This window comes from Amblyomma americanum, chromosome 4 (assembly GCF_052857255.1).
Source record: "Amblyomma americanum isolate KBUSLIRL-KWMA chromosome 4, ASM5285725v1, whole genome shotgun sequence".
Lineage (NCBI taxonomy): Eukaryota > Metazoa > Arthropoda > Arachnida > Ixodida > Ixodidae > Amblyomma > Amblyomma americanum.
In genome coordinates, this window is record NC_135500.1 from 217,477,189 (window position 1) to 217,498,285 (window position 21,097).

The following is a 21,097-nucleotide window of genomic DNA, read 5'->3' on the forward strand; positions in this document are numbered from 1 at the left end:
ATTCAACCCCACAGTATAACCAGTGCTTTGAGAAGCTTCGCATGCAAGCCTGGCACGCCCGGCCGCTCTTCTTCCTCGCGTGGAATGAGGAAGCTTAGATCGCGGCTGAGGAACTCCTTCAAAGCACGAATGGCTGGTGCGTCGTTGGTGGGTATCGTCCTGTCGCATAGCCCCATGAACTGCTCGGGACGCTGATGCAGGGGTGCGTCGCCGGCGTAGACCCTCGCGTTGGGCCGACTGAGCGCCAGCACGGAGTCCAGGACCATCTGCGACCCGTGGACCGGCCCCGTGCACTCGTCAAGTAGGGGAAATAGACACTTTTAGACTAGGGTCCCCCTATTGGTGAAGGCAAAAGGGGAATAGCGGGGCGCCGGACAATAACGCCGCTCCGGTTATTGAGACTCCTGCATGCGCACTAGCACCTCGCTATTCCCCTAACCGATAGGATAACCTTGTTCTAAAAGTCCCTATCACAACTTTCTTGGCATAACGGAAACGTATCACCGTAGACGTATACAGGGTCATGAGAATCGGTCGACGCCATTGTCTGCAAGATCGTTGATGGCGAAAAGCCGCTTCGTTCTTGAGTTGTATCCGACTATAATTCAAGTGGCCACCGACTGTAAAACTGCCCCTCGCCGGCTCACTCTAGGAACCCTGGAAACGAGGCTGCCGATAAATTGGCCCGAGGTTTGATTTGCCGGGCTCAGGACAGTCTCGATCCAGGATTCTCGAGGGAGCGGGCGCACAACTTTGCAGAGCTCACGCAAATACCCCGTTTGGACCGTCGGACTTGCCCCGTTCCCCACTCCTCTCTTACGCACTCCCAACAGGTCCTCTTCAGACGCCTCCAGACCCGCTCTCTGTGATCCCCTCAGCTGTTATCCCACTATTGTGGCACGTCCCCTGCATGCTCCCTATGCGGTGACCCTCACGCCACACTCTCCCACATCATTTTCGGCTGCCCTGCTGACCCACCCCCGCAGGGACAGCACGCCATCTCGAGCTGGGAGGTCCTGCTCACGTCTGCAGACACTCGGGCTACCGACGTGATCTCCCGACATGACCTACTTGATGCAGTGCGGGACCGTGCAGTGGCCCAGGGACCCAGCACCGTCTAAAACTGACTTGCGAAATAAAGTTTTTCTGTCTGTCCACGCCTTATGTGGAAATTACTTATAGCCCCACAATGCGCACAGATCATCCGAGAAAATGCGTATTGAAGCACTTGGCGGCGTCTTAGGACTGCGCATTCCACCCGATTGTTGCACTATATAGGCGCGAGGCATGTGCTGGGTGTCACGTGATGACAGGGAAGAGCTACGTGTCGGCGCACCTGTTCTGTGAGCGAGCTGGTGAGGCTGGCGTGCCTGTGCTCCCAGGCCGAGCAGACGAACCGGCCGAAGTCGTCGCACGGATCCAGGGACCGGTTGCGGCGAGCCTCCAGGGCCAACGCGTGCAGCCGGCAGTCCTCGCTGTCGCAGACGGCAGCCCGGCGCGGGGGATGGAACGTGCCCGCCAAGTAAATCCACGTGAGAACCAGCACGGGAAACAGCGCGGCCCCGAGGACTAACGCCGTGCCCATCGCTGTCTTGAGCGCTCCGCCCCGCTGAAGCTGTTCCTTGGGTTCCTGCTGCTGGGCTTCCTGTGGTCCCTGCAGAGGCACGTTAGCCGAGACGGAGGTGGCTGATGCCAAATGTTTGCGGGATGACGGATCTGCCAAAGGCGCAAGCTTCTATTCATACAAAGTGCAAGCTTGGGCAAGTTGGTTGGACATTACCGACGCAGCGCTGGTTCCGTGTGCTCGTCTTGCCCTCGCGTTTCGCGCTGCGTCGGCTAACTTCTATTCATCTTTGACAGGAATCCTGCATTTAACTCTAATGTTGCGTGGAAGCGCACGCACGATGGTTAACTTCGCGCTGCTTGCTCAGGGTTCGCGATGATTTGAAATTTTCGCAGCTCAGATATTCTGCGAACTTTTGGAGTCGACAGTGTATGGAATGGAGCATCTGATTCTCGTTCTCTCAGTGAAACAATGAGTGATGCGACTCTCTTCACTTGCGGTACCTCCCCTATTCCATGCTTGAGAAAGTATCATCCTAGTCGTATACGGCTCTACCGCGGGGCGTCACCGTGTCAGCACCGGCTAGCCAAGGAAGACTTAGGCCTATTATGAAAAAAAAAAAATCCGACTTCTCGCGACGCCGGCGTTATGAGGCGTGACATCTCGCGCAAAATGAATCAGCGGCGTGCAGAATACCGGCACTGATGTATCTTGCAAATGGGCGGTCCGTGTTTTGCGGCTGGACATTGCGTCTCCATCCGAAGACTTGCGTCGAGCGTATGTCGAGTGTTCGGTAGGCGCATCTGCCGCAGCATCTGATGACGCCGACACGGCAGCAGCTAGTTTCGCAGAACCTGCGTTAGGAATGAATTTCAGCCACAGTTTATGAAATAACGAATTAAAGGTATACAGGTACTTGTCAGTTCTTCGCGCTGGAAGGAGAGCGACAACACGAATGAGAGTATCTGTGTGGAGAAGGCGAGGAAAAAAACTGGAGCGCATACGATACGCAAGTTGCACAACTTCCAACCAGTTAATTCCTAGAAAAGCGGCCAAACTGATACAGGTGGGAGCTGCCACTGCCGAGCAACAAGACAATGAAAGATCAAGGAGCGAGTTAATACAGAATACAGCAGTCAATATCAAAATGACACGCGCGTGAAACTTCTCGACAACCCCACAACTAAAATGGAATTCGAGACGTTGTATACGTGTCGTTTGTCCTCCTCCTTCGCGCAAGTACGGACATTTTAGAACGAAATGTACGGATGCATGTATCATGTGCCTATCGATTTTGTCTGTGGTCGAATCCTATCGCCAGCGAAAAGAAGGGCCAACTATATGATGACTTTTTCGACGTGAACTGTGTGCCGAAATGGCACGCGGGGAAGAGATTCGGAGCAATCTAAGCTCAGCCGCTGTCGTCACCCGCTTAGTGCTTCTCTGCGGGCGATTGGTAGAAAGTCTGAGGCCCTGGCCGCTGGAAAACCTGCGCTGCGTGCTATGACAACAGCTTAATGACAGTTGTTTACAACTTTGCAATCCGGGCTGTCTCACTGTTCCTAAGTGGTGCAGACATTGCTAGTGCTTCGGGGACTGAACCTCTCGGCGTCGCGATGGCTGCTTGAGGGCCGCATGCTGTGTAAAGTGTAAATGCATTACGCGTTTCCTCCCAAGCCCAAACGACGGACCATTGTCATTCACTTGCAAGCAGATGTTTTGCACCCCCCCCCCCCCCCCCAGCGAAATTGTGTTCCGCGGTGCACAAAGGCAGCTCTCGAGATGCCGATCTGTGATGAGATACGCTCAAAAGGCGTGGCTTAGGCTTAGTGGCGGCGGAAGCACTTGCCGAATGATACTTGTCGAATATCGCCTTACCCTCAACAGCCGCCTGGCCGACGAAGCTCTCCTGCGGATTTTCAGGCGGCGATTCTGTAGTTCCGATGGAGGGATGATGGGAGCTGCTGAAGAAGGCACTACCTTTCAAAGAGCTTGATCTGCGCTTGCCGGCTGTTTGGCTTTCCAGGGAGGTGGTTTTTGCGGACACTTCGGGTTTCATAGACTGCCGCCTCCCCAGACCGATGGTTTTCACAGACACATCTTGTTTCAGGGACTGTCACCGACTCAACGTAGACGGAACGGAGCCCGCACGGTGACGCTGCAGAGGCTCGTCAATTAAGGCGGCTGCAAAGGCGGTGGCCGACGCAGCAGCAGCAAGAGAGACCCTTCTTGCGGGGCCTGGTCCACCACTTCCGGCGTCTCTCTGGACGTCAGGCTCTGCGGGCTCCGAGGAGTGACGTCTGCTGCGCCCGGACGAGGAACTTTTTGCGGAGGAACTTGAACGCTTCCTAGATCGACGATCCTTTGAGCCTGCGGTCTTGATAGTCTCTTCTAGCTTTACAGAGTGGCGACGGGCCGACTTGGGAGCTGTGGGATCCATGGAGGGGCTTGTCTTTGTTCCGTCATATGAAGAGGAAACATTGGGGGCGGTCACCTCAGCAGTCTTTTCTGCACCGTCTGCTCCACCATCTGCAGCATCCTTCTGGACATCGTGCGCAGACCCTGAGGACCTTGTCGAGCCACTCTTTTTTGTGCCACCGGAGGAGGCGCTCTCAGTAGAAGAGCGCGAATGACGCCGGCCAGCTTTGTTGTTTGTGGCGGCGCTCTTAGCAGGTTCTTCCGGCTTCGAGGACTGCTTACGAGGTGACGTGGAGGCTGCAGGGACTGCGGGGTGACCCAGCTGTGCGTCAGGAGCTGAAACAGCGGTAGAGCTGGTGGCAGACGATGACGACTGCCGCATATTGCCTGATCCGCCACCTGTGACGTCATGCTCCGCAGGCGCCGACACTGCAGGCTTGGCCACGTCACGGTTAGTGTGTTCGGGCAAGCCACGTGCGAGAGAAGAGCGCGAACTGCCGCTGGTGGTCGACTGGCAGCCAAAGATGGCAGTGGCTGGAGGCTTCTCGGGCCTGACGGACTGCGCAGAGGGCGATACGGCGACCGCAGTGGCTGAAGGACGACCGCGCTCTGCCGCTTCAGGCGTGGAGGCTGTTGCGGTGGTCGCCGAAGCGGATGCCGACGGCGTCTTTTTCAGTGCGTCAGGTCCGCCACCTGCGGCGTCTTTCGGAAGGTCGGACGTAGTTACCGTGGCCAGAGCGGCGTGGCGCCGAGACTTCGAAGAGGAGCCACCTTCCTCGATCGAAGGCTGGGAAGCGGCCATGACGGAAGTGCGCTCTCCGAGGTAGTATATACGTGATATTCTCCGGTATTTCGGGAGTGCTTCGGCGGCGAGATTGATATTACCCGCTTCTCTGCTTCTTCTTCTTCTTCTTCCCGTGCCACGTGCAGCTGCGGCTAATCCGCCACGCGGCGAGTGGCCCCCAGTGATGATGACTGCGGATTGTTCACTTTACCATGAAAAAAGGCAGATAATAAGTTGACATATGTTTAGAGCTGAAAATCACGTTATAAAAATGACCGATAAGCAAGGCTAAAGAACGCAAGCAATGAATTAGGTAATAGTTTTGTGTTCTGAGCTCATCGAAGAAAAATTTTCGTGCGAGTTGTTGTTGTTGTTAGCCTTTAAAGATGGCACATACCCACACTGGGGGACCGGCCAAGAATCAGGAGGCAGAAGTTGCTATTCACCTGTACCGAGTAAAGGCAAAAGAAAAGCACGCAGGAAAGCAACGCCGGTGGATTCTACGTCAAGAAGGGCATTGACAGAAAAGGGATAACAGATTTGATTAAAGAAAATGAAATAATAATAATAAAAAGGAAGGAATAGAAATAATAATTAAGGCAAAATGTAATAATATATAGACAAGAAAATTTTGTAACACTTAGCAAGGCAGTCGATGAGATTCAGCAAGAAAATTTGAACAGTGGTACAAACAGATCTGTGGCTGAAACCAAGTGTGGTGGCGCCAAATGATAGCAAGGGCGGGCTGCTCAAACTAAGGCCAAGGTGCTGCAAGGGCTCCTCCAGCGAGCTTCTTCTCAAAGAGGTGAAACGGCGACAATAGAGCCAAAAATGATCAATAGATTCAGGCCCACGGCAAAATGCACATAGGGGAGATTGCGCCAAACTAGACCGGTGTAGATATAAATTTACAGGACGGATACGGCAGCGCAGTCTCTTCAGAGATACTTCAAGCTGCCGAGATCGACAAACTTTCCTGCTCCAAGAATATCTCAGGTGCTGATAATCCGCCGATGTTAAAAGTGCTGTGTCTTGAGCGCTTAAAAACGCACGTCGCCGAAACCTAGATGCTGTAATACTTGTTGGGGGCCTAGTTGGTGCATGTTTCCAGAAGAGGGTTGTAGCGCCGAAAAAGACAACACATAGCAAGCGAGACGGGAAAGGCGCATCCCGTCTCGCTTGCTATGTGTTGTCTTTTTCGGCGCTACAACCCTCTTCTGGAAACGAGATGCTGTTATATAGGCCGTAGCAAGGATGATAGGCGACACAGGGCCGCTTATGGAAGCCTTTGCGAGGCTATCAGAGATCTCATTTACTGTCACACAGCTGTGACCGGGAACCCATATCAAATGAATAAGGCTTAAACGTGAAAGAAGCGGGTATAAGAATGTGTCTAAAGTGGGACTGTCAACATGCGCGCGAGGGACGAACACAAAGATAAAGAATCCGTAATGACTGCCACTGCGGTAATAGAGGGGTCTATCTTGCGTAGAGCAAGAACTACTGCCAGAAACTCTGCTTGAAAAATAGGAGTGAAATCTGGAAGGCGCATTGAAAAGGACGAGTCTAAATGCGAACATAATATTCCCACACCTGCCTTTTCGTTGCATTGTGATGCGTCGGTTTGTATATATTTGTATGTGGAAAGCGGACCCATGCACTGCATAGCGCAGGAAGAATGTTATAAATTTTCACGTCTAAAGGGTCAAGTAGTCTTTGCACAAATACAACCTGAGGGGCATGAAAACGAGACAGTCCACCAAAAAAAGTGGTCGGCTGGCAACAGAAAATTATTTGCGAATGGTGGAAATGTGAATCATAGATTCTGCACAATTAGAAAGTGAAATCTAGATATAAGAGGGGGAATGCGTACTTCAAGGTACAGCACATTGGTAGCCACAGTTTTGAGGAGGCCAAGACACATCTGAAGCGCTTCCCTCTCCAAAAGGACGAGATGGCGAAGTTCGTATGTAGCCGAGCCTGAAAACAACACATATCCGAATTCTAAAGTGGGCCTGACATACATTATGTAAATCATTAATAGCGCATCTCTGCGCATAGCGTACCGGTGACCGCACAACCTGCGTAACATGCCCACGGCACGAGCCCCTTTCAACGCGACATGGTCAATGTGGGGCTGCCAGGTGAATTTGTCGTCATAATAATAACCCCTAAATAGTTTAGGCATTGAACCGGAGGTATTGGTTGTAATTGACATGTAAGAGAGACCACTACAGGAGTCTGTAGAGGGAAAACAAGGATCGCGCGCTTGCTAACATTTAGCTTCAGGTGTCAGCTGCCCAACCAGTGCTCAAGAATATTCTCAGATATGACTGCAACTGATCACAGAGGGAATGTATATCGGGCGCAGCCGCAGAAAACGCAATGTCGTCCGCATAGACGTAAGTGCGAACATGGCGATGGAGAGGAATGAAGCTCAACAGAATATTAAACAGCACAAGAAAAAGAACAGCACCTTGCGGTACACCTCTCGTTTGTTTGTACCTCTCTGAATGAACACCATTACGGACGCAAAAGAATTCCCTGTTATAGATAAATTCAGATATCCAAGCTACTAAATAATCTGGAAACTGAAGAGACTGTAACCTATTTATCAGGATGAAGTGTTCTACACTGTCGTAAGCTTTGGCGACGTCTAACGTAACCAAAGCCGCGTACAGACGTTGGCGACGAGAAAGGAGAATTCAGCTCTCAAGATCCGCATGTGCATTCTATATCGAACACCGTGGCCGGAAACCGAGTTGACACGGGCTAAGAATAGTTCCACGGTCCACGATGGCTGAAACCAGAATTCGTAACACCATTTCTATTAGTTTTACCACGTTTGAAGTCAAAGAAAGAGGCCTAATATTATCCTATTCATAGTCTCCACCCTGATTTTTAAGTAAATGAGATGAGATTCGTCAGGGATATTTCTTTTGCATCTTTAGTTTAGCCTTAGTTAAGTTCCATGAATAATCAAACTCTTACTTTTGATCGACGTGCGTGTCCCGCAACGGAAGTGATTCCCTGCCTGCCTACCTAAGTGGGTCGATTAGAGACTCTAGACGATAAACAAGGTGGTCATATAATGGGGAATAATGCACGAAGCAGTCGGTTAGGTTCAATAATTCCCAGCGGTGGGCGTTCGAGGAAATTTCTTCTTGGTAACGGCATTGACTTCGAAGGAGGCAGCGACCAAAAAATCCCTTGTTCACCTGCTTACCAATGAGGGTGCTCCGCCGAGGAACGTCGTTTTTATTATTCGGCGTTATGAGCATTACCCCGCCGCGGTGGCTCAGTGGTTAGGGCGCTCGACTACTGATACGGAGTTACCGGGTTCGAACCCGACCGCGGCGGCTGCGTTTTTATGGAGGAAAAACGCTAAGGCGCCCGTGTGCTGTGCGATATCAGTGCACGTTAAAGATCCCCAGGTGGTCGAAATTATTCCGGAGCCCTCCACTGCGGCACCTCCTTCTTCCTTTCTTCTTTCACTCCCTCCTTTATCCCTTCCCTTACGGCGCGGTTCAGGTGTCCAACGATATATGAGACAGATACTGCGCCATTTCCTTTCCCCGAAAACCAATTATTATTATTATTATTATTATTATTATTATTATTATTATTATTATTATTATTATTATTATTATTATTATTATTATTATTATTATTATTATTATGAGCATTATTTGATCCCCTCTTCCACACACTCATCTGTCAATTTAATTGCTCCTTCAGAACGTCAGCGCATTGTTCTTAGAAGTTTTTACTTTGCTTTGTCAGTTTTCACAAAAACTCATAAAAAGTTACCTAATGTTCGCTAAACCAACCCCGTCAAGAAGCTACCATCCGCTGCACACTGCTCCTTTTTACGAAAGGACCAACTTGTTTAATTGCAGCTTCTTCCCTCGAACGATAGATGACTGGAACTCGCTTTCTGGGAGCAGCCATGCCCCCCTTCCATTCAACCATGTTTCTCGAAAATGCTGAAACCATGGTTGGAGTATATGATGCTCGTTCATGTGCGTGCGTGTGTTGGTGACAGGCTCCTTATGCTGCGATACCCACTCATGTTGTAGCCCCGAAAGCCCAGCAGTGTGTATAAATAAAAATAAAATAAACGTGACCTATAGACCACATGAGCACACGATTGCAGAACATAATCTATTAATCTATTATCACATGCAGTGGCGTCACTGGGGAGGGGGCGGAGTTGTTGGGGGGGGGGGGGGGGGGGTAACCAGGGTTTAGACGCTGGGCTTATCACTTCAGCCTTCGCGTTTCAAATGTCGTAGGTAACAACAAAAATTTGCTGATTTTGAATTTCGCACGATTGTCGAATGGAACGCTGCTGTGTGAGATACATACGTATTTCATTCTCAATGTTCCCATTTCTTGCCAATTTATTCGCCCTATTAAGCTTCACATTGTCAATCCACATATTCATTCATGTCACATAACTTTCGCTGTGTCCATTTCTTCACTATTGCTCCTTTTGAAAAAAATTTCGAGCTCTTGTTTTCAGTTTTTTTTAATAGGTAAACCTCTAAATAAACGACAATTGAGGTGACTTCACCTATCGATCTGCACCCCGGTTATTGGCAAATAGTTTTGGGTGACATGGAACGCGAAACGATCGCATTGGTTAGACCGCACGGTCTGAATCAGTTTACGGCACTGCGATTTGGGTGCTATGTTTTCCCCTTTTGAGAGGATGATGGATTCTGCATATCGGGGCTTCAAGTACACCACCGGTGTGTGCTATGTCGACGATGTTGTAGCCTTCTTGCCTACTCCAGTTCGGCCGCTGTATCTAACCATTCTCAGCCATCGGCACCTCTGGACTACAACTGGGCACCGGTAACATCAGCGTCGTAAAGGGCTTCCCTATGCACCAGTGAATGAAGGTTACTTGGAGCCTTGTCGGTCTTCGTTCGTACTTACGCTGTTTCGTTAACCATTTCACCAACAGAGCCCATCCACTAACAGAGCTCCTCAAAAAAGAAGTCCATTTTGCTAGGAGCGATGGAAAAACTTAACCCCGAGTGATAGCCGTTCGTCGGTAATCACTCTGCCGATAACCCAACCTTTTTAGCCTGTACTGACGCATCTTGCCAACGGAGGTCCACTTCTCCACGGACTCGCTCATCCTATAGTGGCGTCCATCTGGCAGCGTCATGCTCTGACAAAAACTACTCACCGTACTATTCTTCTACCACGTACTCCATCAGGTGACCGACGTCGTTCACCTGCCCCATGACCGACGTTCAGGTTCTTCTGTTCAAGCCGTACCACGCAGCTGATCCGGTGCCAACTTAGCGCCGGAAAGGCGTTTTTTTCCGCCACGTAGGAAGCGGAAGACAAGCAGCGGTACTTCTGAAGGAGGAGCAGGAGGATTCGAATCCCCTGACTGTCGTACTGCGTCTGTTCTTCCAAGCAAATATTGTCCCTTTTGTGAATACATATTCAGGTAAACCAATTTTCATTAAATAGATTATTCGTTAAGGCGCTCGTCTATAGAGCCGGAGTACCCGGGTTCGAACCCGTCCGCGGCGGCTGCGTTTTTATGGAGGAAAAACGCTAAGGCGCCCGTGTGCTGTGCGATGTCAGTGCACGTTAAAGATCCCCAGGTGTGCTAAGTTATTCTGGAGCCCTCCACTACGGCACCTCTTCCTTTCTTCATTCACTCCCACCTTTATCCCTTCCCTTACGGCGTGGTTCAGGTGTCCGCAGATATATGTGAGAGACAAAGACCCCGGAACAGGGGGGCAAGGGGGGCGGCTGCCCCCCCCCCCCCCCCCGGTCTCCAGTTGCTTGCACTTGGATCAGATTTCTCACAATTGAAATACTTCAGTTCTAGGTCTGTTTTAATGCAAACCACAGTGGAGCTGAGCTACTTGGCTTCGTAGCCAGTTCTAAAGCATTTCGTATATGAGTAACCTAAACCAGTCATGTCCCAACAGAAGTCGACTGTCTAACACGTGTACACGATCATGATTACCAGAAGTGAAACAAATTGGGCATAAACTTTTTTAACCAATTGATCACTCCTCGTGCGCACATCTATAAAGCTGCCCATTCCAGTTCGTTTTATATTGCCGTGAATCTTTGCACCGTTTGATCGTTTGCACTCAAAACCGCCGCCACACAGCTTTATCATTTTATTTTGTAATGCTAGATGCAACCAGACTTTTCTCCATTGATTGTGGTCACGTGCAAATGCTTCCGCATTTTTCTATATTGTTGTAGTTGCTGTTGGTTCTTTATCTCGAAGGTTACTTGCCAGGTTATTTAAATTGAGCGCGGCCAAGAACTGCATGTATTCAGTTCGATGACCGCCCAGCGCGCTTGTGATTATTGCCGCCGCCGAGTCATTCAGTTCTAAGTGGGCGGGAGTCATCCCCTTAAAGTTTCTTTTGGAAGCCTTTTCGTTGTCTTCCTGACTGCTAAAGTTTCGTCACCCCAACGTTGCAGTTTGCATGACCATTAAATAAATAAATAACAAAATAAGCTCGATGTCGTGCCCCCTCCCCCCCCCCCCCCCCCCCCCCCCAACTCAAGAAAAAGTTCCGGACCCGCCGCGGTGGCTCAGTGGTTAGCGCGCTCGGCTACTGATCCGGAGTGCCCGGGTTCGAACCCGACCGCGGCGGCTGCGTTTTTATGGAGGCGAAACGCCAAGGCGCCCGTGTGCCGTGCGATGTCAGTGCACGTTAAAGATCCCCAGGTGGTCGAAATTACTCCGGAGCCCTCCACTACAGCACCTCTTTCTTCCTTTCTTCTTTCATTCCCTTTTTTTATCTCTTTCCTTACGGTGCGGTTCGGGTGTACGCCGATACATGAGACAGATACTGCGCCATTTCCTTTCCCCAAAAACCAATTATTATTACCCCCTGGAGACAGATACTGCGTCATTTCCTCTCCTCAAAAACCAATTTTTTAAGTAGGTTTTTCATGAGACACTGCAGTTAAATATATCTAGTGCAGAACAGAGCGAGCTCCACTTCGAAACAGGGCATCAAGAGGATTAGGGTGCCTCGATGGCCAGCGCCGCGGACATAAACGCGTCAGGCTGATTCTCGGTAAGGTCGCTTCTTTGCAGTGCAGACGTGTAGTTAGAAAAAACATTAGGTGTGCACACGATTATAGATCATGAACTATAGATCCCATGATCTGAGGTGTAGATAGCCCAAGCCCACCTTCAGACATTTTACAGTGCGATAAAATGGGCGCCGCCATATTTGGTTTCGTGACCTTTCCGCTATCGTCGTGGGCTTTTCAGCCGAGCGCCATAACCATTGAGCCACCGCGGGGGGGGGGGGGGGGGGGGGGTGGCTCATTATATATATATATATATATATATATATATATATATATATATATATATATATATATATATATATATATATATGAGGCAAAATGTCTGTAGGGATGCGCATCTACTCTACACACGTGCGAGTGAGTTGAAGAGTTGAAGGGAAATGTGCCTCAGTACACACACACGCACACACGTACACACACACACACGCGCACACACGCATATATATATATATATATATATATATATATATATATATATATATGCCTGTGTGTGTGTGTGTGTGTGTGTGTGTGTGTGTGTGTGTGTGTGTGTGTGTGTGTGTGTGTGTGTGTGTGTGTGTGTGTGTGTGTGTGTGTGTGTGTGTGTGTGTGTGTGTGTGTGTGTGTGTGTGTGTGTGTGTGTGTGTGTACTGAGGCACATTTCCCTTCAACTCTTCAACTCACTCGCACGTGTGTAGAGTAGATGCGCACTCCTACAGACATTTTGCCTCGTCTTTTTTACTACTATTTTTATGAGGTCCGTGAAATACAGTGTCGGTATCTTTGCAACAGTGTATTTCCTCCCTGCTGGCTCATATAATGTTGAGGCAAAAAGAATGAACCAGTCAGTAGCTGGAAAAGAGAACTAACGCTATCAGAACTTATCTACGTTCAGCTAGGGCTTGAGTGCCAAGGCGCTTGACGCTAGATCTGTTGCCTGTTATCGCTATTGACAAGTGCCTAGCTCTGAGCGCGAACTGCGTTTAGGAACTATGCCAGCTTCTCACTAGATACACGAGGCAGCCATTTGCGCCGAGAGCAAAAAAAAAAATTCGAACAAATGGTCTGCATGCTATTGTTGGAACTCTTGAACGCGTTGGAGCGTGCTGTCAGGATGGCCGAGTGGTCTAAGGCGCCAGACTCAAGGCTTGTCCTTCCCTCTGATAGAGGGCTCGAGGCTTCTGGTCCACGAATGTGGGCGTGGGTTCGAATCCCACTTCTGACAAAAACTTTTGCGCCTTTCGTTGCTGACGCCCTGACACGAAGGCACGACTTTTCAGTGAAGGTCGGTACTTCAGGCCTACGCATCAAGCGTAGGTTCGAATCCCAGTGTCCCAAGAATTTTTTTTTTAAATAAGCGACGAGGTAATCCGCTAATGAAAGAACAAACACGAAAATCGTACCTCGGATGAATAAAAAAACCATTAGCCATTTTTGCTGCGATTGACTGTACCGACAGCGTCTGATATCATGCATGCATTTATATCCTTCTAATCGTTTTGCTCTACTGTTCTATTCCCAGTACGCCATTTTCCTACACGTTTTGTTGCAGTGGAAGTATTAAATGGCGATATACATAACCAATCTATGGTGGCTAACCGGGTTTGGTAGTAAGGTTATTAAGCTTCAATTTCGTTGTCATCATATTTTTTTTTATTTTTTAGGGGTTTAATTATACCTTTAGGTGCATAGTCGTTCTCTCAAATTTATAAAAATGCAGAAAATAAATTCGGATACAGGAATCTTGCATATACAATATTAGGAGCAGGAAAGGATTGACGTAATAATTTATTCACTCAGCCTCTGACCCTACCTTCTATGATTTCTGTTGTTTTAAAATTAATTTTAAAAAAAATCCTAGAAGTGAGTTTAGAACCCATTTTCGAAGTGAGTTTCGAACGCTCCAAGAGTCCCGAGCTCCAAGACTGCAGGGCTCGCATAACTAGACTCAAAAAATTCTGTCAGAAGTGGGATTCGAACCCACGCCCACATTCGTGGACCAGAAGCCTCGAGCCCTCTATCAGAGGGAAGGACAAGCCTTGAGTCTGGCGCCTTAGACCACTCGGCCATCCTGACATCCCGTGACGGCGCGTTCAGGAGGTCGAACAATAGCGTGCCTGCCATCTGTTTGACGTGTGCCACGTGATGCTAACGAAAAGCTGGCAATGCACCTCAGGAGCGACAACAGACAACAGCTTCGTCGCCAAGCGCTTTGGCACGCAGCTTGTTAAACTCAAGCCGTAACTGAACGCAGGTAAGCGCTGATATTGTTGCATTGTCTTCCTCCCCCTACAGATGGCGATTAATGCTCTCTGTCGCGGAATGCAGGTTAGGTGAATAAAAAAATGTGGCTGGGAGATTTCTGAATTTTGCACTGCTAAAAAATAAAAATATGAAATTGCAGGCCTTAAAGTAAACTGTTATAGATTTATGATTTATTTATGATCTTTTGTATAGGCGATACATGGTACTGCCTGTGGGGCAGGTCAAAAGGCCCTGACGAGGCCCTGGCCCCACTGGGCGCAACAGCACCGGGTACAAAATACATGTAGAAAGTAAGTATACAACTATAGGTACAACAATTATCACCATACAGAATTACACATGACACTTCGTACACAGGTAAAGAAATCAGAACACAATAACACTGCAATTACATATCTGGATTAGTCACCATCTTCATATTATTTGAAGTAAACAAAAAAAAAGATGTGTGCTGCCTTTGAAGGTTCGTCGATTTCCACAGGTTCTAGCGATCCCGATGATGTCTGAACGATTATTCTATATAATTTCATTATTTGATGATCATGTGTCTGTTTAGCATAAATTGTCCGTGGTTTGTCCACAACGATGAAACTCCTACGCCAATAAGAAACTCGCCGCGTGGTGAGCTCTGCATTTTTGCAGCAGGCTGCGTATTCGCTCCCGCTGCGGGAGGGGCAGCTGCCCAACATCTGCCATGCCCAGCGCTCAAGGTGAACAAAACATTTGTCTCCGTGTTTTGCTGCTTGCGCGCTTGTTTCCATTACTGCTTCCTTTTTCTTTCTTGCCTTCTTCGTTTCTTTGTACCGCATCCAGCGATTCTCAACATAAAATCGCTGGCCCAAGAAACTAATGCAAATGTGTTGCTGATTTCAGAATAAGTACTACGTCGTGGTTGCCCCATTTTAATGAGAGAACCAAAAATTGCTGATGGCCTAGCTCTGTTAGGCCAGGATATACGTAGCGAAAGCGCGGCGACTTCTGGATCGGAATACTTAATATATGAAACCCGTGCATTCAGTAGATGCGCCTTTATTCCTAACGAAGCTTTGAGCCGTCGTGGCGGATTGGTAACGTCTCCGCCTCAAACGCCAAAGGGCGTGTTTCGATTGCAAGCCTCGGCGCAGATTTTTTTTTCTTCAGTGAGTGTGCGGGGGTTTCAGTGGCTCCCATAGATGCCGCCACCGGATACGTTGCTTAGCGGTTAAGCGCGTAAGAGCGGGTAATGGTAAGGGCGGATGAGGGTGGCTCCGCGCCGAGGCGCTTGTGTGACGTCATGCCAGATGGCGCGGCGTCCGCCCGGCGGCGGCGGTTGCTAGGCAACGGCTGAATGGCTGTCTCTGTGCCTCCTCGGAGCACCGCCACCGCCACAACAGCCGCTGTTATACCACGTGGATTCAGAAAAAGCTAGAAAGGCGGGTGGAGCCATGTATCAATAACGCATGTTGCCGAGCTATTTGGTTTTTAATTTTTGAAAAAGTCATGGCGCTCTATAAGTACGTGCACACAAAGAAGAGGATACGGAGGACAGGCGCCAACTTCCAACTTTTTATTCCGAAAGTGAAGCGCCTGTATTTATAGCATCGAGCTACGCCCACTTTCACACTTTCTGTGCCTTATCGTTGCTGACACTTATCGCAACGCATTCTCGTGCCTGCACAGAAAGTCGAACTCTACCGCTTATAAATTGGTTGAAGCATCGCTTACGCACAAGGCTGCTTTTTTCTTTATGTTAAAGGCTTTTAACACAACCCTCGCCTGCGGGGGAGGTTATGTTAGAAGTTGGCGTAGCACGATGCTGTAAATACATGTGCTTCACTTTCGCAATAAACAGTTGGAAGATGGGGCCTGTCTTTCGTCTTCTCGTCTTTTTGTGCCTGTATTTGTAGCGCCATGTTTGTTTGTTCTTTTTTAAATGAAGCCGTGGAGGCGAAACACCCTTGCCACAGCACTTCATAACAGGAGCCATACGCACTTACGCCGTCTCCTTTATTGTTTCATAGCTTCGGAGTAATGTGCTTCAACGGCTGCGGGACCAAACTGAACAATTTAAAGTTATGCTTCGATATCAAGCTTAGTATATCTTGATTTGTTTGCTACTGTAGTTCCTGAATTCAGCGTCGCTATGATTAAGCTTGTCTGTCTCAATGCGATTCGCAAATATAATTTGAAAGGCGGGACTCAGTTACAGGGTCTGAGAACTAACTATGAATGTGGAGATATCTCACACACGCGCATACATCTGCCGCAAGAGGGTGTAACCTTGCACAATGCTGGAATTTGCTTTGCATGAGCGCCCCCTCCAGGCATGGATCATCATTAATATTATAAATTATCATAATCAATACCAAGGTTAGGTCTGCCGAGGGGTTAAAATTTTCTGCAGTGTTCTCCGATCAAAGTCTTGCATCTTCTAGAAAAATACCGCATCACCACGGCATGCATATTTGTACGCTCGTTCTTTCTGCTAATTTTATCCCTCCATTCCAATTCCTTGCCAACAGAGTAATAATAATGATTTTGGGGGAAAGGAAATGGCGCAGGATCTGTCTCATATATCGTTAGGCACCTGAACCACGCCGTAAGGGAAGGGATAAAGGAGGGGGTGAAAGAAGAAAGGAAGAAAGAGGTGCCGTAGTAGAGGGCTCCGGAATAATTTCGACCACCTGGGGATCTTTAACGTGCACTGACATCGCACAGCACACGGGCGCCTTAGCGTTTTGCCTCCATAAAAACGCAGCCGCCGCGGTCGGGTTCGAACCCGGGAACTCCGGATCAGTAGCTGAGCGCCCTACCCAACAGAGAGTAAAGTTTTATTCCCTCGGTATGCACATAGATCACTTGCATGACTGTAGATACACGTAGGCATGTCACGAGATGCCCAAGACGAGCTCTTTCTTTTCCGATTCCTGCTCTTCTTGGAATGCAATTGATTACCACTGGCCAACCAGACCATCACTTCCTCAGAGGACGAGGAGGAGGAAATTTCCTTCGGAAACTGGTTAACGAAGAATGGCAGCGGTATACCGGAGGACAACTGCAGATCATTGATAGGGGCCTTCCTGCAACTGGAGCTGGTGATGATGGAGCGTCTGATTATAGGGCACGCCATGGCTCTTAAATCCTGAACATGGAGAACTTTCTTGGAACGCACTCTAATAAAGGACTCCAACCACTGTGGACGGGGAAAGGAAAAAGAATCTTTACTGAGCGCACGCTGAGCGTTCACGAATTGTCAGAGACCATCTCGTCAGAGCCGTCCTTGTCGACGTCGCTGGAGCAGGAAGTGCCGCTCGTGTCACCCGTCTTGGAGGAATGGCTATCGCGCGAGCGGCGCTGCTGCTTGCGGGGCACCAGCACGGCCAGCTCAGGACGTCGGCGCCGCAGTGCCTCGAACCAGGCGCGCTCCAACTTCTTGTTGGCGCGCGTCAGCTTAGGCCACGCCTGCGCCAGCTTCGTCGGGCTGCAGTGGTGGTGCGAGATGGCCACGCACACCTCAAGGTTGATGGCGACGTACCTGCAAGGCGGTGAGGGCAATGGCAAGGTGGCTCAGCTCTGCGAAAGCAGGCATCCCGTCTCCTTTGACACAGCACGTCAGCTATACCGTCTGTATGGGGCAGCGCAACGACGAATTAACGCCATTACTGAAAGCCGACAAATCCCGGAGAACTTTGTCATTTCCATTCCTCGCTTGTATTCGTTCTCCGGTGGTATCGCTCCTTATTTTTAGACGAATGGCTAAGCCGTTAAGCTGTCCTGACGTCGAGGGAGGCTGAATTATCTATCAACTGACGTCAGAGTCACGAATTTGCGTTTGTACGATACGGGGTTCCGACAGATCAAAAGTATTTTTCCACCTCAATCCTGCACAAGCACGCGTTAGTGAAACTACGTGACTAGCAAAAGGAGAGTGGATGAACACCATCGTTATCAATGGCTGTGAAGCGCTGCATACCCATCACTTGCAGGCATTTCAAACCAAGGGAGAAGTACCATACATGTTCCCTCTCATTAAAGCGTTAAATTTGTTTCGTCAATTCGCCTGACGAAACTTGGACGGACGTATTCAGAGGCAAACATTCTCAATGAATTTATCAGTCAGAACAAACCCCAAGCCACAGTGCAGGTGTTTGAATCTGGGAATCACAATGAAATATTTCACACACAATGAAATATTTTTTTCAGCCCCTAAAAAGTTACGTTATTTGGGCACGAAAAATTTGACAAAATCCAAAAAGGCGGTTGGCTGTATTAAGAAACATAAAAATAAATTTGTTGACTTCATTGAAAATGTCGTTTACCAGATACCTCTTTCCTGTGGCAAACAGTATGTAGGTCAAACAGGCAGATGCCTGAATGATAGGCTTCGGGAACATGGGCGTGACATTAGTGATATGCGTGGGAAAGGTTTGTCAGCCCATTGCCGTTTGTGTCATTGTATACCACTCCTAAAAAAATGTGTGGTCTTGAAAATGCACAAAAACCGCTTAACACGAGAGATAATTGAAGCGGAATGGATTTCCTTGTTGGAAGATGATTGTGTGAGTAGCCCTTCAGTAGCTCTGTTGCCAAAGGAGCTCTTATATCTATCTGATATGCTTTGCTAGCTGTGGTTTGATAGTAATTGTATGATAAGTCAGTATATAAAAAGCACCCTTCTTTTACGAAATAAATATTTGTTGGAAATAGCGCTTGTGGTGTCGTCTTTCTGTGTCCCTGTCTTTTTTGCGCTACGAATTCTACCCTTGAAATGAACCAACAAGCCGAAGTATCTACCCTACTGTACCTTCCTACAAAAAATTCTCAGAACCAGCCAGATAATGATCGCTTACCCGCAGTTAACAATAAATTCTAATAGTCACGAGAGCGCATGCTTACCACCATCCCGCGGGTACAAAGACCACTTCGCCTGAGGCCTGCATAATTTCCAGGGGCTTGAAGTATCGCGGCCAGCGGGAAGACTGCGTCTTCGGGTAGATCCTCTCGAACCAGGCGACGGCCGAGTCTAGTCGGCGGTCCTTGCGCGTCGCCCTGTGGTCGTTGCAGAGGAGGTCCTGCGGCACGTGGTGCGGGAACAGGCACCAGAGGCGACTTCCGTGCACCAGGGCGCTCCAAAGGTTGCAGTGGAGCGGGTTCGTCTGGATCCTGTCTCCCGCGAGCGCAGGGCCGAGGTTGAAACAACGGGTGGGGGGCAGGTCGGCCTCCTTGGCGTACTTGAACATGTCATCCTTGAAGTACGAAGGCACCTCGTAGTCCTCGCGCAGCCTCTTCTTGCCGCCGCTGGCCAGGTCATCCGAGACTTGGAATGGGGTCGGGTCGCGGTACTCCTTGAGGTAGTAGGCGAAGTACTTCATCTTGACCGTCACTGCGTTCTGATTGTGGTCGCGGCCCACGATGAACTCGTCATCACTGTGCTTGGAGACGAGGTTATATAGGGACCAGCGGTCCAGCGCCTTCCATTCGTCCAGGAGTCCCTTGATGACCACAGGGCGGCAGAGCTTGTCATTCTTCCGAACGAAAGTGTCCAGCGGCAGGTCCTTGGCATGGAGCCTCTCGATGGTGTCCGAAGGGTGCGCCTTCCCCGTCTTGAGCGTGTTCACCAGCTGTGAGCGGTCCTGGTGCGAGGTGGCCGATGCCTGCGAGGGGTGCTTGTGGTCCTTGAGTCCCAGCTTGGCCTTGACCCGCTCCACACGGTCCACGGCCACCTTCTGGAATTGCAGGTAGTGCGACGACATGGCGCCAATTTTGGATGAAGATATCAAGCCCCGCAATCTAAGCCTAATGTTCTGGTCGGACCATGGTGCCGGCTGCTTCGACCGCGTGCCGCCTTCGGTGCGCAAGCGACGGTCTTCTTTCTCGTTGCCTGGTTTCTCAGTGAGGAAGACGAAGCGGTTTTCATGTCCCAGTATTACCCTTTCTGTCTATTTTTTTGCAGTCCATTCTCCATTCGAATTAGGACCCCCAGGTGTTGCTCTCCAGGGCGTTATCATCCACCTTTTCTGTTTTTCTGTTTTACACCGATCGCCAGCTGTTGTTGTCAACCTCATATCGGGCCAGCTGTAAAGCGCCCGTCCCTGGCTTTCGCGTCGTCGTCGTAGCAGTAACAGTAGCAGTAATGTATAGTATAGCGAGTGAGCAGTAATGTATAGTATAGCGAGTGAGTGAGTAAACGTTCATTGAAGAGGATGGTGGCTGCAGCGCACGTGGTTGGCCCTCAGTCCAGGGAGGCTTCTGGCGGCCTTCTGGCGATGAGGAGGAGCGCTGCCTGGTCCTCGAGGCGTGCATGCCCGGAGGGTGCGTTGCCATGGTAACCACTCGGCGGGTGGTCACCTTTCGAGTTACCCTGGAAGCAGGAGGGTATCGCGAGAGCTGGGGAGCCCCAGCCGGAGTATGGTTACCATGGAAGGAGAAGGGTATGGAGAGAGCGTAAGAAGGTGCAACCGGTGGGTGGTTGCCACGGGAGCCACCCGGGGGGCGTTTACCGGAGAAGGAAGAGGGTATGGAAAGAGCGTAAGGCCTGCTTCACATGCATGCGATTTTCGCTATACGGCGCTGCGAATTCTGTCGGTCTGCGACTCGCGACGGCCGTCGGTCTAGCTGTAGACGACTTGCTGTCGTGCTCCGTCCGGCTGGCATTCAGTCGCAGCGTCGGTGTGTTCAGTGCGAGACTGACCAATGGGTAGCGCCGAGACGGCGTGCGACGTGGGGTCAAGTGAGAGCTGTTGCCGTGGCGGAAGCAAAGCTGTTAATGCGAAATCATTAAATGCCTCAGTTCAAGACCATTTGTCCGCAAAACGCGTCCGCAGAAAATGGCACCGTGTGACACCACGAGTCAACATGATACCAAGTCACGTGACAACGATGCAATAGGACGTCATGCCAAGTCACGTGACCACGGTGTAATGTGACGCATACAAAGTCACCCGAGAGATGAGTGCAAATAGTTTATGCCACGTGACAGGTAAGCTACCTGCCGCTTAAGTACACGGCCC

The 21,097-nt window shown here is 49.6% G+C and overlaps 2 protein-coding genes and 2 non-coding genes across 4 annotated transcripts; 1 reads left to right on the top strand and 3 right to left on the bottom strand.

Annotated features, from left to right (window-relative positions):
* Window positions 1–2: 2 nt before the first annotated feature.
* Window positions 3–3,623, bottom strand: LOC144130022 (uncharacterized). Its single transcript, XM_077664064.1, has 4 exons — window positions 3,443–3,623; window positions 2,261–2,418; window positions 1,337–1,654; window positions 3–266 (listed from the first exon to the last, which is right to left on the bottom strand). Exons 1-4 carry the CDS (start codon window positions 3,621–3,623, stop codon window positions 3–5), a joined length of 921 nt encoding a protein of 306 aa, XP_077520190.1.
* A 9,328-nt stretch (window positions 3,624–12,951) lies between these two features.
* On the top strand, window positions 12,952–13,068 carry TRNAL-CAA (transfer RNA leucine (anticodon CAA)). The gene is made up of 2 exons: window positions 12,952–12,989; window positions 13,023–13,068. It is a non-coding gene; the product is annotated as a tRNA-Leu (tRNA).
* A 734-nt stretch (window positions 13,069–13,802) lies between these two features.
* TRNAL-CAA (transfer RNA leucine (anticodon CAA)) lies at window positions 13,803–13,919 on the bottom strand. Its single transcript has 2 exons — window positions 13,882–13,919; window positions 13,803–13,848 (listed from the first exon to the last, which is right to left on the bottom strand). It is a non-coding gene; the product is annotated as a tRNA-Leu (tRNA).
* Window positions 13,920–17,285: 3,366 nt separating this feature from the next.
* On the bottom strand, window positions 17,286–19,965 carry LOC144127597 (bifunctional arginine demethylase and lysyl-hydroxylase JMJD6-A-like). Its single transcript, XM_077660579.1, has 2 exons — window positions 18,984–19,965; window positions 17,286–17,622 (listed from the first exon to the last, which is right to left on the bottom strand). Exons 1-2 carry the CDS (start codon window positions 19,838–19,840, stop codon window positions 17,331–17,333), a joined length of 1,149 nt encoding a protein of 382 aa, XP_077516705.1. The 5' UTR covers window positions 19,841–19,965; the 3' UTR covers window positions 17,286–17,330.
* Between the last annotated feature and the right edge of the window lie 1,132 nt (window positions 19,966–21,097).

Bases quoted from the DNA above. Each gene is read 5' to 3' on its own strand.
- LOC144130022 (XM_077664064.1), bottom strand. From the start codon at position 3,623: ATGAAACCCGAAGTGTCCGCAAAAACCACCTCCCTGGAAAGCCAAACA. The intron at 2,419-3,442 runs GTAAGGCGATAT...TTCCTAACGCAG, and splicing joins CGGCCAGGCGGCTGTTGAGG to GTTCTGCGAAACTAGCTGCT. The intron at 1,655-2,260 runs GTATTCTGCACG...GTGCCTCTGCAG, and splicing joins TGCAAGATACATCAGTGCCG to GGACCACAGGAAGCCCAGCA.
- LOC144127597 (XM_077660579.1), bottom strand. From the start codon at position 19,840: ATGTCGTCGCACTACCTGCAATTCCAGAAGGTGGCCGTGGACCGTGTG. The intron at 17,623-18,983 runs GTAAGCATGCGC...ACCGCCTTGCAG, and splicing joins TTTGTACCCGCGGGATGGTG to GTACGTCGCCATCAACCTTG.